Source organism: Gorilla gorilla, chromosome 10, assembly GCF_029281585.2.
Source record: "Gorilla gorilla gorilla isolate KB3781 chromosome 10, NHGRI_mGorGor1-v2.1_pri, whole genome shotgun sequence".
Taxonomy (NCBI): Eukaryota; Metazoa; Chordata; class Mammalia; order Primates; family Hominidae; genus Gorilla; species Gorilla gorilla.
The window spans coordinates 111,917,386-111,935,655 of NC_073234.2; the positions used below are offsets into that span (position 1 = coordinate 111,917,386).

Here is an 18,270-nt window from a genome sequence, read left to right on the forward strand (position 1 = left end):
GTCATGGTCGTCATCATTATCGTTATTAAGTGGCCAACATGGATAAAGAGTATAGTCTGGATTTGTGACCTTAAATTTTTGGCTCTAATATTTGCCAGCGCTCTGCTCAGAACATTCTCTGTTCGCATTTCATACAGCGGTGCCAGCTCACAACCAGGCAACACCCTCAGGAGCATCATTCTTTTCTGGACCTGGTTCTTTCTCGCTCTGCCCTCCAGGGGCCGCTGTGTTTCTCGGAATGCGCACGGGATGCCCGGTTGCCACGAGACCGTCGCCAGGCAACCGCGTGTACACATACTCCAGGTGGGTCGGGGCGCGTCAATATGGCGGCGCAGGGCGCCCCCTCGAGCCCTCCGTCAGACGACTCTACCACCTCGGGGTCGCTGCTAGAACTTCCGCCGACCTCCACCGCGACTTCGAGGTCGCCCCCAGAGTCGAAGGGGAGCTCCCGGAGCTCGCTGCTTCAGTGGACCTGCCCCGAGGACTCATTGCCCCTAGCCGTGTTTTATGGGCCGCTGGACGCGAAAAACCCGCTCCTGGCCTCTTGTGAGAAGGAGATCCAGGAGTTGTTAGGCTTTATGAGGAAAAAGAAGGCTTTAGCCACCACGGAGGAAGAGAAGCACGAATTCCGCCGGCGTTGGTAAGCGCTGGCGGGGCACTGGGGAGGGCGCCGGCCAGAGGAGGGACCCCTGGAAAGGGCTGGAGGATGCAGGTGGTGGCCCCAGAGATGGTTCAGCGTTGCCGACGCAGGGGCTGGCTGAAGGGCCCAGGAGAGACAAAGTTTAAGAAGTGGAGACTCGTCTCTCTTAACAATCCTTAATTCCTGGGAGCTGTTATATCTTGGCTTCCTGCTCAGGTCAAAATAAAAATCTACACAGAAATGTTTCATAACTCACCATTTGTTATTTGACCAGAAAAGAAAGATGGTAACATAAGCAGGAAAGAACCTTAAAAAGAGTTTGCAGTTTGCAGTAATAACATGGTGATAGAACTCCCAAAAAAGGCAAACAGTTGCGCAGAATGAATAGCAAAATTAAGAAAAAGTCACTGTAATCCTAATAGCAGTATAAGAAGGAATTAAAGTGCACATGTTCACAGGATGACATACTTCATTGTATCAAGAGCTAGCTTCATGAACCTGAGCTACCTCAAAGTTATTCCTTTTTCTCCATATACAAATTTATATACTCATAACATGGAAAGTTGTGAAACCCTTGAGCGAGCCAAAAATTTATACATGAATACAAAATACAAAAATTAGCTGGGCATGGTGGCACATGCCTGTACTCCCAGCTACTCAGGAGGCTGAGGCAGGAGAATTGCTTGAACCCGGGAGGCAGAGGTTGCAGTGAGCTGGGATCGTGCCGCTACACTCCAGCCTGGGCGACAGAGCAAGACTCCTTCTCAAAAAATAATAATAATAAATAAATAAAATAAAATATTTTTTATTTATGCATATAACAACTATTTATTGAGCACATACTGTATATCAAGTACTGTTCAAGGAACTAGGAAAACATCAAGTTAACAAAACATATAAGAATCCATGTCCTTATAGAGCATATGTTTTTGTGGGTATAAACAACCACTAAACAAATATGTAAGTAAATAATCTTACAAGGAGTTGACTGCTAGGGAGAAAAATAGAACAGGGAATGGTGATGGAGGATATGAGATGGATGTTGCAATTTTATCTTTTTTTTTTGAGACAGGGTCTCACTCTTGCACAGGCTGTTGTGCAGTGGCTCAATCCTGGCTCACTGAAACCTTGAACTCGGGGGCTCAAGGGATCCTCCCACCTTGACCTCCCAAAGTATTGGATTACAGGCATGAGCCACTGCGCCTGGCCTGAGTGTTGCAATTTTAAATGGGGTGGTGGGAAGCATGGTTAGGGAAGGTCAGGAAAAGTTGCTTTTGAGACAGATGAGAAAGATATGGGAGCAGTTGATGAGGATTTTTGTGCAAAAAGTAGGTCACACAGGGAGAATGGCAGATGGGAGAGACCTGGGGTGGAATTGTATTGTGGGAAGAGCAAGAGGGAGGGAGATCAAGAGTTTACTTTTATAAAAATTGAGATGTGATTCAGCATCCCGGTGGAGCTACTATGTAGTAGTTGGACATTTGAATCTGGAAGTCAGATGAGATATACATTTGGGATTCATATGATATTTAAATGATGACACCTGATGAATAGCTAAGGGAGGGGGGGTGTGTGTAAATGGAGAAGGGAAGAGTCCAAGGATTGAGCCCTGGGATGCTCCAGCATGGACAGGGAGAGGCAATAAGAAGAAACCAACAGAGACTAAGGAGGAGGGGCCAGTGGAAAACCATTAAGTGCCTGGTGTACTAGAAGCAGGTAGAGAAAGTATTTCAGGAAGAAAGGAATGATCAACTGTGGCAAATTCTGCTGACTGGCCAAGTAAGATGAGAACCAAGAATTGACCAAGGAAAGCCCATTATATACCTACTCTATATGCTTTATTTATTTATTTATTGATAGGGAGTCTCACTCTGTACCCCAGGCTGGAGTGCAGTGCTGCGATCTCAGCTTACTGCAACCTCTGCCTCCCAGGTTTAAGCGATTCTTGTGCCTCAGCCTCCTGAGTAGCTGGGACTACAGGCGCCTGCTACCACGCCCGGCTAATTTTTGTATTTTTAGTAGAGATGGGGTTTCGCCATGTTGGCCAGGCTGGTCTCAAACTCCTGACCTCAGGTGATCCACCCGCCTTGGCCTCACAGATTGCTGGGGTTACAGGCATGAGCCACCTTGCCTGGCTTATACATTTATATTTAAATGGTTTTTATCTTTGAACTTCATCTCCCCATCTCCACTACCAGCGTTCCAGTCCAAACCACCACCATTTCACATTTTCCCTGCAGCCACTCTGTCTCCAATCTATCCTTCACCTAGCGGTCAGGATGATCTTTACAAATCTTATCTAAAGTCTTTCTATTGCTTCCCATTGCTTTTGGAATAAACTTAAGAATTCTGATACTCTCCAGGGGCTGAGGTGTTGACCCTGCCTGCCTTTCTGAGCTCAGCTCATCCCTCACTTCTCTCTCAGGACTTTCCAGAGAAACAGGTCCTAGTGTTTCTCACCCCAGAGCCTTTATATTTGCCATCTTTGTTATCTGAATGTTCTTCCCCAAGCTTTTCAAAAATCTGGCTCCTTTTTTCAGGCCTCAGCTCAGTTGTCACCTCTTAGAGTGGCCTTTCCTATCGAATGCAGATTCACTCATAGGTTTATATTTTTTAATCGATTTGTTTTCTTGTGTATTGTCTGTCTCATTAGGATGTAAGCTCCCTGGTGACTTTGGATAATGTGTCTCTTTTTCATTGCTGTATTTCTGGCACTTAGCCTGGGGGTTGGGACATAGTAAACATTCAATAAATATTTAGTATTGAAAGGATTCAAGAGTTATTATCCTTGGCCTGGTGCAATGGCTTACACCTGTAATCCCAGCACTCTGGGAGGCTGAGGCGGGCAGATCACCTGCAGTCAGGAGTTCAAGATCAGCCTGGCCAACATGGCGAAACTCTGTCTCTACTAAAAAATACAAAAATTAGCCGGGCGTGGTGGTGTGCGCCTGTAATCCCAGCTACTCAGGAGGCTGAGGCACGAGAATCGCTTGAACCCAGGAGGTGGAGGTTGCCAGTGTGCCGAGATCATGCCGCTGCACTCCACCCTGGATGACAGAATGAGACTCTGTCTCAAAAAAAAAAAAAAAAAGAGTTATTATCCTTATATTCTCAGTAATTGTGAATATTACATATAGGAAAGTAGACATGGGCCAGTCTATAAGTACAGTATCTGCGCCATCTTTAACAAGACTGTAAGAATCACAAGCGTTGGATTGACATGTGCCTTAACAGTCCAACCTCTCACACAATTTTGGCCTTTATTTATACAATAATTTTTACTGAGTGCCTGCTATGTGTGAGGCAATGTACTTGACACTGGTTACACAGTGGTGAACAAAATAGATATGGGAGTCAGTATTCATGGAGCTTATAGTCTAGAGAGGGAGATAGATGTTCAATGAGTCAGTCAATTCACAAACAACAAATGCTATGAAAGTAACTGCTGAGCACTTATATGTGTCAGGCTTCCTACTAGGCACTCTGGCTACAGCAGTGAACCAGACAAAAGTCTCTGCCTTCTCAGACTTTATAGTCTAGAGAGGGAACTAGACAATAAACATCAATTATGTGTATTTTATGGTAATTTAGGAATGATAAATGCAGCTGGGTGCGGTGGCTCATGCCTGCAATCCCAGCACTTTGAGAGGCTGGATTGCGAGGTCAGGTATTTGAGACCAGCCTGGCCAACATAGTGAAACCCTGTCTCTACTAAAAATACAAAAAATTAGTCGGGCGTGGTGGTGGGCGCCTGTAATCCCAGCTACTTGGCAGGCCGACGCAGGAGAATCACTTGAACCTGGGAAGCGGAGGTTGCATTGAGCCAAGATCGCGCCAGTGCGCTCCAGCCCAGGCGACAGAGTGAGACTCCGTCTCAAACAAACAAACAAAAAAACAAAACAAAGAAATGATAAATGCTAGAGAGAAAAAGAAGATAATCTATTCCCATTAGAAATTTAAAAAAAAAAGAAAAAGAGAAGAGGTTATGGAGTGGAAGATAGGAAGTTGCAATTTTCAATAAGGTGGTCAGAGTAGATGACACTTAAAGCAGAGGCTTAAAGAGAATGTAGTGGGGACTTGCTTTCGAATGATTGGTAAGGGAGGTGCCATTAAGCTGAGATTAGAAGGACACCAGGGATTTGACTAGCCAAACAGAGAGGATGAATAGGGGGACAAAAATGCAGGAAGATCCTTGGCAGAACAGATCCATTCCTACTTCGGAGGAATGGACAGAATCCCATTTAGCAGAAGCAGAGTGAAAGAGGTACAACAGTATGAGGTGAGATTTAGGGGAATAATAGGACTTTGGAAGGTTTTAGAGGCCATTTTAAAGAGTTTGCATTTATTCCATTGGGTAGTTTTGGCAAAGGATTACCCTTATGTAATTTTTTTTTTTTTTGAGACAGTCTCACTCTGTCAACAAGGCTGGAATGCAGTGGTGCAATCTCAGCTCACTGCATCCTCTGCCTCCGGGGTTCAAGTGATTCTCCTGCCTTAGCCTCCCAAGTAGCTGGGACTACAGGCGCAAGCTACCACACCCAGCTAATTTTTGTATTTTTAGTAGAGACGGAGTTTCACCATGTTGGCCAGGATGGTCTCGATATCTTGACCTCGTGATCTGACCGCTTTGGCCTCCCAAAGTGTTGGGATTGCAGGCGTGAGCCACTGCGCCTAGACGACAGATGGTTATTTTTTATATCAAAATTTGTTTCTCCTTATAACTATGGAAACTTCCATAAGCATACAATTCATAGTATTTAAAATATAAATTATTGTCATACTAGAAATATCTTTAAATAAGAGTATGATACATTTTTAAAAATGTGCTTTTGCTATAAGCACATAAGATTGAGGTATTCTGCTTATATAGTTATGATTTTCTTTTCTTTTCTTCTTCCTTCCTTCCTTCCTTCTTTCCTTCCTTCCTTCCTTCCTTTTTCTTTTTTGAGACAGTGTCTTGTTCTGTCGCCCAGGCTGGAGTGCAGTAGCCAGATCTTGGCTCACTGCTACGTCCGCCTCCCGGGTTCAGTCAATCAGACAATTCACATGCCTCAGCCTCGTTGGTAGCTGGACTGTAGGTGCGTGTCACCACACCCGGCTAATTTTTGTTTTTTTTTTAGTAGAGACGGGGTTTCGTGATGTTTCCCAGGCTGGTCTTGAACTCCTGACCTCAAGCGATCTGCCCACCCTGGCCTCCCAAAGTGCTGGGATTACAGGCATGAGCCATCGTGCCTGGCTGATTTTCTGTTTTAGAACATTTTACATATCTAGCAACAGTCAGCAATCCCAAGTACATTAACATTTTCTTCTCAAATGATGTACATTCTATAGTATATATTATATATTTTTGGTTTAATCATTATGTAAGCTATTCCCAATGAGCAGCCTTAACCTGAACTTAGGGTTCAACAAAAAAAGACATTTTTTCTTTCTTATTATATAATCTTGATTGATTTAACAAAGCTGGTATTTTTCTTTTATGAGTAACAAACCTAGTCATCATTATCTCATCTGTAAGGTTTAGAAGAATTAACTATTTCATCTACATAATTTAAGACTTCTAGTAAGACTTGGTGAATTTCTTGGATTCATTATATTTATTCACATACCGTGACATTTCGTGAAGCAGCAAATGAAAGTGAAAGAGGTAATAAAGCAAACAAAACACCTCTCCCCTTTTAAATGTCTGTGGTTTATATTTGCTATATTTATTTGGCATTGTTATTTATTACTTGGTATATGCATATATTTTTCTACCTAAATATATTATTAATCAGTTCATGAAAGAGGAATGCATTGTCTCCTTCACTCAATCAGTGACTCAATCAATATTATTTAATTACCCAAATGAATTAATTGACAGGTTTCTGTTTAGATGTTCCATTATTACTCCAACACATACATCATAAGTATTAGAGCCATCTTCAGTTCTTAAGTTTAGGTCCTGTATTAGCCCCCTCAGGCTGCCATAACAAAATACTATAGACCAGGTGGCTTAAACAACAGAAATTTATTTATTTTTCACAGTCTGAAGGCTGGAAGTCCCAGATCAAGGTCCAGCAGGGTTGGTTTCTCATGAGGACTCCTCTCCTGGTTTGTGGAAGGCTGCTTTGTCCTCAAGCATGGAGACTGTAAACAATTTATGACCATATCACAAAAGAGCAAGCTCTCTGGAGTCTCTTCTTGTAGGGACATTAATTCCATCAGGCCAGAGTACTAATCTTATGATTTCATTTAACCTTAATTGCTTCCTTAGAGGCCCTGTTTCCAAATACAACCACACTGGAGGTTAGGATTTCAACATATGAATTGGGGGGCAGTGGGGGAGGGGTCACAAATATTCAGTCTTATCTAGAAATTTATGAGATAGGATTGGACACCTGTTAAGGGATATTCGGATTTTTCCTAGAGACATATATAATTTCTGGGAGAGAGGAAAGAAATAAATGTTAACTAAATGAATGAATAAAATAGGCAATGATCTGCTACTGTTTGAAACTCTGGTTAGAAACCATTTTGAAAATGCTGTTTGTTTTGTTTTTATTTTACTTGGTGGAGGGAAGTATAGCTCTAAGTGGATTGACCGGCTATTTGAGCCCTGAGCCCTTCATAAGAAAAAATAAAACAAGAACAAATAATGTTTTCTTCCCGATCCTTTATTCATTCATTCATCTTTCAGCAGATATTTATTGAGTACCTACATGTAGTAGGTATTCACTACTGTTGGGGCTGGGCAATGAATAATATTGTTGAGGTCCTTGACCTCAGGGAGTTTACTTTCCAGAAGACTGGCAAGCTCATTCATGTAGTCGTTAAGAGCATAGATGCACTGAGCCTCAGCTTAATCAACTGTATCTTTGGGATATTGATATTACCTTTCTTGGAGTTGTGAAAATGAAGTGAAAAAAGGTACACATATAGGCAAAAGACCCAAAATAGCTAACACAGCATTGAAGGAGAAGAAGAAAGTTGGAGGACTGACACGACTCAACTTCAAGACTTACTATAAAGCTACAGTATTCAAGATAGTGTGACATTGGTGAAAGAATAGACAAATCTGTGGAACAATATACACAGCTCAGAAATAGACTCACATAAATATAGCCAACTTGTTAGGGAAACAGGAGCATAAGAGAGCCAGAGTAATGGCATTTTAAAATTAACTCCATTTTAAAATTAGCAAGGCACATTCCTTGCCAGGCGTGACCCATGGTCATCAATTTTTTACAGTTGAAGAAACAGCCTAAAGATACCTGCAAAGACAAGCACCTACAACAGCAGAAAGTCCAGATGTCCCAGTACCCATAACAATATATGCCTTCAAGATAATTGTAGCTATGCCTTGACGTACTGCACATGAAAACATTGAGGATAGTTTCCTTTAAATCAACAGAGTAATAAATTTCGTCACACTGTTGGCCTACCTGCATGTAGACCTAACTTAGCTTGGCTTTTTACGTAGACAAGACCCCTATATAAGAAGAGTTTAAAACAAAGATAGTGTGTTCATCTTCCTGCTTTCTGAGGTTGCCCGACTCTGTAACTGAGTAGCTTTCAATAAATGATCTCTTCCCACTGCAGTCTGTGACTTGTCTTGAATTCCTTCCTGTGCGAGATCCAAGAGCCCTCTCTTGGGGTCTGGATCAAAACCCCTTTTCTGGCAACAAACTGATCTTTGGCAAGCGAGCAAAGTCAATTCAGTGGAGAACAGTGTCTTCAATAAATGGTCCTGGAACAACTGGATATCCACATGCCAAAAAATGAATCTAGACACAGACCGTACGCCCTTCACAAAAATTAACTCAAAATGGATCACCTACCTAAATGTAAAATGCAGTATTATGAAACTCCTGGCCGGGCACCGTGGCTCACGCCTGTAATCCCAGCACCTGGGGAGGCCTAGGCAGGTGGATCACAAGGTCAAGAGATTGAGACCATCCTGGTCAACATGGTGAAAACCCATCTCTATTAAAAATACAAAAATTAGCTGGGTGTGGTGGTGCGTGCCTGTAGTCCCAGCTACTCGGGAGGCTGAGGCAGGAGAATCACTTGAATCCAGGAGGCAGAGGTTGCAGTGAGCTGAGATGGCACCACTGCACTCAAGCCTGGTGACAGAGTGAGACTCCATCTCAAAACAAAAAATAAAAAATAAACTCCTAGTAGATAACATAGGAGAGAATCTAGGTGACCTTGGGTTTGGTGATGAGTTTGAATATACATTACCAAGGCATGATCCATGAAAGAAAGAATTGATAAGTTGGACTTCATTAAAATTAAAAATTTCTGCTCTATGAAAGATACTGTCAAGGGAATGAAAGGATAAGCCACAAACTGGGAGAAAATATTTGCAAAAGACATATTTGATAAAGGACTGTTGTCCAAAATATACGAAGAACTCTGAAAACTCAGCAATAACAACAACCTGATTTTACTTTTTAAAAAATTTTTATTTATTTATTTATTTACTAATTTTTTTGAGATGGAGTCTTGCTCTTTTGCCCAGGCTGGAGTGCAGTGGCCTGATCTCAGCTCACTGCAATCTCCACCTCATGAGTTCAAATGATTCTCCTCCTGAGTAGCAGGGACTACAGATGTGCGCCACCATGCCTGGCTAATTTTTGTATTTTTAGTAGAGACGGGGTTTCACCATGTTCACCATGTTGGACAGGCTGGTCTCAAACTCCTGACCTCAAATGATCCACCTGTCTTGGCCTCCCAAAGTGCTGGGATTACAGGCATGAGCCACTGTGCCTGGCCAACAACCTGATTTTAAAAATGGGCCAAAGACCTTAACAGATACCTCACCAAAGAAGACATACAGATGGCAAATAAACATATGAAAATATGCTCCACATCATATGTAATCAGGGGAATGCAAATTAAAGCAACAATAAGATACCCTACATGCCTATTAGGAAGGCTAAAATCTAGAACACCGACAACACCAAATGCCGGTAAGGGTGTGGAGCAATGAAGTCTCTCATTGATTGCTGGTGGGAATGCAAAATAGTACAGCCACTTTGGAAGACAGGTGGTTTCTTACAAAATTAAACATATTCTTACCATAACATTCACCCCTTGTGATCCTTGGTATTTACCCAAAGGAATTGAAAACTTATGTCCATATAAAAACCTGCACATTGGGCTGGGAGTGGTGGCTCATGCCTGTAATACTAGCACTTTGGGTGGCCTAGGCGGGTGGATTACCTGAGGTCAGGAGTTTGAGACCAGCCTGGCCCACATGGTGAAACCCTGTCTCTACTAAAAATACAAAAATCAGCCAGGCATGGTGGTGCACGCCTGTAATCCCAGCTACTCGGGAGGCTGAGGAAGGAGAATTGCTTGAACCCCAGAGGTGGAGGTTGCAGTGAGCCAAGATCGTGCCACTGCGCTCCAGCCTGTGTGACAGGAGCAAGACTCCATCTCAAAAACAAAACAAAAAACCCCCTGCACATCAGTATTTCTAGCAGCCTTATTCATAATTGCCAAAACTTGTAAGCAACCAAGATGTCATTCAGAATGTGCGTGGATAAATAAACTGTAATGCATCCAGACAATGGAATATTATTCAGTGCTAAAAAGAAATGAGCTATCAAGCCATGAAAAGACATGGAGGAAACTTAGATGCATATTGCTAAGTGAAAGAAGCCAATCTGAAAAGGTTTCCTACTATACGATTCCAACTATGACATTTTGGAAAAGGCATAACTATGGAGACAGTAAAAATATCAGTGGTTAACAGAGATTAAGCGGGAAAGGAGGGATGAATAAGTGGAGCACGGATGATTTTTAGGATAGTGAATCTACTCTCTGATATTTTCACAGTGGATAGACATTATATACATTTGTCCAAACTCATGGAATGGATGACACCAACAGTGAACCCTAAACTATGGACTTTGGGTGATAATGTGTCAGTGTAGGTTCATCACAACAAAGGTACCATTCTAGCGGAGATGTTGATAATGGGGAGGGCTGTGCATGTTTGGGGGCACAGGGTATATATGAGAAATCTCAGAACCTTCTGCTCAATTCTGTTGTGAACTTAAAATTGCTCTATGAAGTAAAGTATCTAAAAAAAAATATGTAAAGGGCTGCAATCAATGCTTGGTACGTAGGAAGCAATAATTTTAACTAATTACATTTATTATTAATAATTGGACATTAACAATAAGGCACATTGGAAAGTCTTTAGCATAAGGTAAGTTTTAAAGGATTGCTTGCAAATTAATTGGGGTTTCCTGCAGACTTTGACAATGTCATTTTATTTTATGATTTTTACAGTGCCACTTCTTTGTTTAATATCTGGACTAAATACGCCCCCAGGCTGCCAGCAGACTATTACAACGAAAAGCTTCTGAAGGTTGGAGATAGCCTTTGTCAAATGAAAGTAAGTGCCTCTGCAGGAAAGAGCCAAAAAGAAATTCATTTGGCCAAATATTATTACAGTATTTAGTCTGATACCCTTCCTATTTTACATGTTTTGATTTTTCTCTTAGAAAAAAATAAATGAGTACATAAAAATTTTAATAAGGCACAGTAACCAAAAAAGTGTTGCTTTTTAATTTTGTAGTTGAGATTTCCCAGAGGTGAGACATTCCTGGACAGCCAGGCAGCTGGCTGTGGATGGGCAGGAGGGTGGCCGGGTTAACAGAGGGTGTGGTAGGCGCACAACAGGAAGTGCTGAATCATCGTGTTCCTACCTTATACAAAGGAGCCCAGACACCACTTCCTGTTGTTTTTCATATGGCTGGCCTTGCCCAGTGGTCAACCTTCAGGGCTCTTGGCCTTGCAGCTCTGTTGCCTGCTTCAGTGCCCTGTTTATTAAACTCTTTCAACTCTTTCTTAATGTTTTGCTGTATGTAATTATAACAGTCATTCCATACATACCCTGTTTCTTGCTCAGTATTGTATTCCAGACTGAGTTTGTGTCCTACTTTTAGTTCTACCTGAATGTCTAGGGCTTGGAATGCTGTGGACCGGTGGACTTGGTTTGCTGAGACCACAGCATGGCTGGGTTTTCCGTTAATGATCATGTGAGTTTCCCCCTTAAACTCTGGCCTAGGTCCAGATTATTCTAAGTTATGTGAACGTCAGACAATGGGATCTTAGGCCAGCTGTGGGCAGCGTTCAGTGTTTTCTCAATCTTCAGTTTCTCAACTTCATTTTTCCCCTCTCTATTTTCTGGACTTTAATCCTCTTGGTCTGGGAGACAAATTTACCAAATAGAGGATATGAGTGGTGGAACTTCATAATGAAGAACTAAGATCTATTTTCTTCTGCCAAAACTAGAGAATAACCATAGTTCCACATAAATGGACCATGGGTCTTAGAAACTTGAAAATACAGGGCTTGATAAGCTACAGAAAAGAAACCTGGGTGAGATTCAACTTGGAAGCTTTATTCATGTAAGTGGAATAAGAGTTTTGACAAGAATTAGAAGATAGCCCCCTTTCCATCCTTATACTTTTCAGTATAAGAAGCTGGTAATACAAATAAAAAGCACAGTGTAGGGTTGTTTGAGAAATGTCTGTGTGGGTGGAGTGGATATTAGTGGAGGGAGGAGGGAGGTGTATGTTAGAAGCTGATAAAGCAAGTTAAAGATGGCTGGTAGCTAAGGATTCAGAATGTTTTAGATAGAAAGGCCTAGATAGGATATTTTAATATTTAATTAAAGGAACAAAGAAAAAGTTTTATCTACTTTTCACTGAAGGGAATGTTGGCCAGGCTGGGCATGGTGGCTCACACCTGTAATCCCAGAACTTTGGTAGGCTGAGGAGGGCAGATTGCTTGCTTGAGCCCAGGAGTTTGAGACAAGCCTGGGCAACATGGCGAAACACGGTCCCTAAAAAAAAAAAAAAAAAAAAAAGGTATTTATAATTCTGAAAACGAACTTGTTACTTTGGTTTCTAGGCCCTATTTTTATTTTAGTTGTAGTAAAGATCATCTTGTGGAAATTTTTTTTTAAACCTAGATTTGAATTTATTATATGACTCAAGTTAGAGCAGAAAAGATTCAGGATTAGTGAGCAAAAAACAAATCTTTAACAGAAATTTAAACAAAACAGTGTTTGACTGAAGATGCCTCCCAAGGGGCTAGGTAACTGGACAGCCAGTTCAACCTTGGGCAGTTGCTTTTCCTGGGGATGAAGTTGTGGGGGAGGGAGCTGAGGAAGGGTTGCAAGTGACTCATTTTGAAAGCACTGCTTATGTCCCCTGCCCTGAAACCCTCCAGGTAACTGAGCCCTGTGGGTTACAGAAATGGGGCATCTGATTCTGTGATGGGAACATAAGCATGAATTTGAATGAATAAAAATCCCACTGCTCAAATGCTTTTTGTTTGTCCTGATGCAGCTTTAGAGTCTGTTGACAGATGAAAGAGAGGCAAGTAGCTCACCTCACTCTGCAGTTTTTTCTTCTATTTTCTCTTCTTTGGTTCCCTCTTTGTTCCTCTCTTCCTTCCTCTCTCCCTCCCTCTCCCTTCCTTTCCTTCCTCTCTCCCTCCCTTCCTTTCTCTCTCTCTCTTTCTTTCTTTCTTTCTATCTCTCCTTCCTTCCTTCTTTCTCTCTCTCCTCTCTTTCTTTCTTTCCCTCCCTCCCTTTATTTTTTCCTTCCTCCTTCCCTCCCTCTCTCTTTCTCTTTCTTCCTTTCCTTTCCTTTTTTTTCTTCCTTTCTTTCTCTCTCTCTTTCTTTCACTTCCTTTCTTCCCCCTTCCTTTCCTTTCCCCTTCTCTTCCGTTTTCTTTTCCTTTCCTTTCCCTTCCCCTTCTTTCCCTTCCTTCCTTCCTGCCTTCCTCCCTCCCTCTCTCCCTTCCCTCCTTCCTTCCTTTCCCTTCCTCCCTTCCTCTCTCCCTCCCTCCCTCCCTTCCTTCTTTCTTTCCTTCCTTTGTTTCTCTCTCACTCGCTCGCTCTTCGTTTCTTTTCTTTTTCGAGCCTATGAGGTATCAGAGAAGCAAGACTACTCATCCACCTCTCTAGGTATGTGGGTTACCATGATCTGATGACGCCGAATTTTGGAACCTGGATTTTGAGTATTTGTAGGTATTACCATGCACAGTGCCATAGTAAATATTCTCATCCTTGTGGTCATGATGGTCCCATCTCACATAGGCTCATTGTGAGGAGAATTAGATGAAATAATGCACATACATTGTATAGTGCAATGTCTGTCACATACTATGTTTTTGGAAAATGGAGCCAGTAGTAATGGTATAATTGTAATAATCAACATTGAAACTATTAGGAATAATATGAATATTACCTAATAATGATAAGCTAAATGATATTTTGGAACTTTAATCAAGTACTCCTTTTGTTTCAGGAATACAAACTGGCCCTTTTACAATGCTATGGAAGATATCTTCAGCAGTTCAATACCAATTTTGATGAGAATAAAGTGGATGTAACTCAATTCAAAGCTACCTTTTTCCCAAAAGGCTTTAAAGATAAAACTGCTGGACTTACAGTAAGATGAAAGAGCAGCTGAAATAGCTATAATTTATGATTAGCTATGCAATGTATCTTTTAGTTGACAGCTTCTAAATGTCTTTTGTTGGCTTAGCATAGCATCTAGCTGTGTGCTATAAGTTGCTTAATAAATACTTTCAGTGCTGGATAAGAAAGTGAACTTATCAAGCTTTGTAAGGATGCTTTGGAGATTAAGTCACTGCAGTCACTCATTCATGTAGCAGTTGTTATTTAATGACTAATACTTGTAGAGTGCATTTAGTTTATAAAGTGCTTTGGAAAGCAAATTTGATAAAGTAATTTTATGAGTTACATACTATTATCCCTATTTTACAGAAGAGAAAAATAAAGCTTATCACATAGTATAAAAAAGCGACTCTTGAGATTAAACATAAATCTATTGATATAAAATATTTATACTTTATTTCTAGTATACCAGTATTTTGTTAATTACTACCATTGATTCACTGGTTGAGCAGTTTTCATGTGCTGAGTACTCTTCTAAATACGTTGTATGAATTATCATCTTGCAGCCTCATTAAAGTCCTAAGAGGTGCCTCTTTTACAGATTAGGAAATGGAAGTTTATTAGCCCACTTAAAGCAATGGGCAGGGTTGGTGTTTGAACCCTGATCAGTCTGACTCTAAATCTATGTTACTTCAAACTTGAGGACTGTTCAAGGCCTTGGGAACCGTATGTGGTTAATAAGCAGAAACTCTCAAGGCATGTTTAGGAGACAATTGAACAGTTCAATTTGGCTGTACCATAGGTACGTGAATGAGAATACTGGGCGATGTAGGTTGGCACCCCGTTAGGGAAAAGGTCTCTCCTACTCCCCTTTTTGTAGCCTTGACTCCCTACCTTCTGCTTTTTGTTTTCATATTTTGCCAGAATTTATTTTTCTTTCTTCCTCTTTCTTTCTTTTTCTTTCTCTCTCTCTTTCTTTCTTTCTTTCCCTTTCTTCTTTCTTTCTCTCTCTCTCTTTCTTTCTTTTTCTTTCCTTCTCTTTCTTTCTTTTCTTCCTTTCTTTCCTTTCTTTTCTTCTTTTTCTTTGGAGTCTTGTTCTGTTGCCCAGGCTGGAGTGCAGTGGCATGATCTCAGCTCACTGCAACCTCTGCCTCCTAGGTTCAAGCGATTCTCCTGCCTCAGCCTCCTTAGTAGTTGGGATTACAGGTGCGTACCACCATGCCCGGCTAATTTGTGTATTTTTAGTAGAGACGGGGTTTCACCATGTTGGTCAGGCTGGTCTCAAACTCCTGACCTCATGATCCTCTCTCCTTGGCCTCCCAAAGTGCTGGGATTACAGGTGTGAGCCACCATGCCTGGCCAATTAATTTCCAAAGTAGAAACCTGTCATTTTGTTCCACTACCCATTGACTTTGCCTTTTGGCTAAAGTCCAAATTCCTTGGAATACATGGAATGCTCTCTCTCTTTTTCTGGGCCTGGGTCACCCCTATAATAGCCTCACTTTTTTTTTTTTTTTTTGAGACCGAGGCTCACTCTGTTGCCCAAGCTGGAGTGCAGTGTTGCAGTCTTGGCTCACTGCAACCTCCGCCTCCTGGGCCCAGGTGGTTCACCTGCCTCAACTTCCTGAGTATCTGGGATTACAGGTGCGCACCACCATGCCTGGCTAATTTTTGTATTTTTAGTAGAGATGGGGTTTCTCCATGTTGGCCAGGCTGGTCTCGAACTCCTGACCTCAAGTGATCTGCCTGCCTTGGCCTCACTTCTTTATTTTAAACCATCTCATCCGACCTTACAAAATACTTTCAATTCAGTGACCACAGCAGTCCCTTCAATGCTGCATGATCCTGGATGCATGAGCCTGTAACTGTTTTCCCTCCTCTAAGAGCAGTGTCCATTTCTTCCTCATCCTAGAGTCCCTGTTGCCTAGCAGAGTGTGGCTAATAGAGGTGCTCAAGAAACGTTTGTTGAGTGAATTGTGTAAATGGTTATAATCACATCTGAATTAATAAATAAGTTAAAATGCCACTGGGGAGCTTACAACAATTGATTCAATTCTGGCTGGGCGCGGTGGCTCACGCCTGTAATCCCAGCACTTTGGGAGGCCGAGGCGGGCGGATGACGAGGTCAGGAGATCGGGACCATCCTGGCTAACACGGTGAAACCCCGTCTCTACTAAAAATACAAAAAAATAACTGGGCTTGGTGGCGGGCACCTGTAGTCCCAGCTACTCAGGAGGCTGAGGCAGGAGAATGGCGTGAACCCAGGAGGTGGAGCTTGCAGTGAGCCGAGGTCAGCCACTGCGCTCCAGCCTGGGAGACAGAGCGAGACTCCGTCTCAAAAAAAAAAAAAAAAAAAAAAAAAATTGATTCAATTCTGTATTTGTGGTAATAGGATTTTTTTTTCTTTCTGAATTTCTTGTGACTAAGGAAAGCTAGTCTTAACTAGATGGATGTTTTAAAGAAACTTATCTATTTTAAAGAAACTAATCTGTTAAATTAATTATCCATAATTGTTTCCATTTTAGTTTTTTACATTTTGAGAAATGCTTTCCTAAGTTATTTCTATTTCTTTCTTCTTTTTCTTTCTTTTCTTTGTTTTTTGAGATGGAGTTTCTCTCTTGTCACCCAGGCTGGAATGCAGTGGCACGATCTTGGCTCACTGCAACCTCTGCCTCCCAGGTTCAAACGATTCTCCTGCCTCAGCCTCCTGAGTAGCTGGGATTACATGCATGTGCCACCACGCCCAGCTAATTTTTGTATTTTTAGTAGAGACAGGATTTCATCATGTTGGCCAGGCTGGTCTCGAACTCCTGACCTCAGGTGATTTGCCCACCTTGGCCTCCCTAAGTGCTGGGATTACAGGTGTGAGCTACTGTTCCTGGCCAGTTATTTCTATTTCTATTTCTATTTTCCCATGTGTTTCAGTTTCATGCTTTGAGTGGCAAAAATATGTGCAACTACCAGCTGGTCTGCGACAGTGATGAAAACCTGAAGAATAAAGAATCTGTGGTCCAGTGTCTGCATATCTTGTCCTCCTTAAGGCTCATCATGCAAGTGGCTCTGCCACAAGAGCATCTTTGCTGGATTATCTTCAATGGTATATGCTGATGTATTTTATTTTCCATTGTGTCTTTCAGAAAGTTATTTCAGTGCTAAGTTTGACAGTAGCTTGAGTACCTTGTGATTTAAAACATACGCATTTCATAATAGGATGATTGTATTTTTTTCAACATTTGTGTGACATGTTTGTCCTCGTAAATTGGGATGGATAAAGCATATCTTTGGGTTTTCACTGGGGAAAGGGTCAGAGACTGTGGGAATAATCACTGTTGGGTGTTCAAAAAGCAGGGCCGCAGTTAACAAGTAAATATAGGTGGAGAAGGGTCAAAGAACCAGTGCAGGTTAGATTGGTTCTAAGCATCACCCATTTACTGGCCCTGTCCTCAAACAACTTGGCTTTGGGTTTCTACAAAGTGACCTCCTCCTACTTTTATTTTGAGTGAGGACTGCTGAGGAACACACACACACACACACACACACACACACACTCATACATGAACACACACATATGTACATTATGTGTATGTCTGAAGAAATGACTCTCAGCTAAAAAATGTAATACTTGCTTTTCTCTATTTTAAAGTTGCAACTTACTGCATTGTTCTCTGGATAATATATTTTTAAAAGGAAAATAATGACAGTGTGTTCGATGTGCATAAGACAGGATCAAATAACTTCAAGGAAACATATTGGATTTTCCCTCATCCATGGCAACTGAAAGTATATTTTCTAGCCTTTTCCTTTCTCACCCACCCCCAAGTCATGTTTTGACATTTTGATTGAAATCAGACTGTACATTTGCTGCCAGAGTTGAGGCCAACTTTGATGAGATTTTTTCAGTCCAGTGATTATTAAGCTTTTGTGTCTGATCATCCTCCAGAGATTCGATGTTACCTGCGCCACCACTGCCATCTCTCACACATCTTGGCAGGGACAGAGAAGGAGCAGCAGTTCCATGTTAGGCCCAGTGGTTGAGCCCTGTGGTCAGCCCTTGTTTGAGTGGTGGAAATGAGTATGATTCCCTGTCTTTACTCCTTTTAAGATCACAACCCAAACATAGTCTTTTTTTTTTTTTTTTTTTTTGTCTGAGACAGGGTCTCACTTTCTCACCCAGAGTGGAGTGCAGTGTGGCACGATC

General features: G+C 41.7%; 1 protein-coding gene across 1 annotated transcript in view; it reads left to right on the forward strand.

Moving 5' to 3' along the window:
- Positions 1-290: 290 nt before the first annotated feature.
- Positions 291-18,270, forward strand: part of CFAP54 (cilia and flagella associated protein 54) — a 372,948-nt gene continuing 354,968 nt past the window's right edge. Inside the window, exons 1-4 of the mRNA XM_055357441.2 lie at positions 291-640; positions 10,925-11,030; positions 13,960-14,103; positions 16,998-17,169. Coding sequence (XP_055213416.1) covers positions 324-640; positions 10,925-11,030; positions 13,960-14,103; positions 16,998-17,169 — 739 coding nt within the window. The 5' untranslated portion in view covers positions 291-323. The remainder of the gene's footprint in view (positions 641-10,924; positions 11,031-13,959; positions 14,104-16,997; positions 17,170-18,270) is intronic.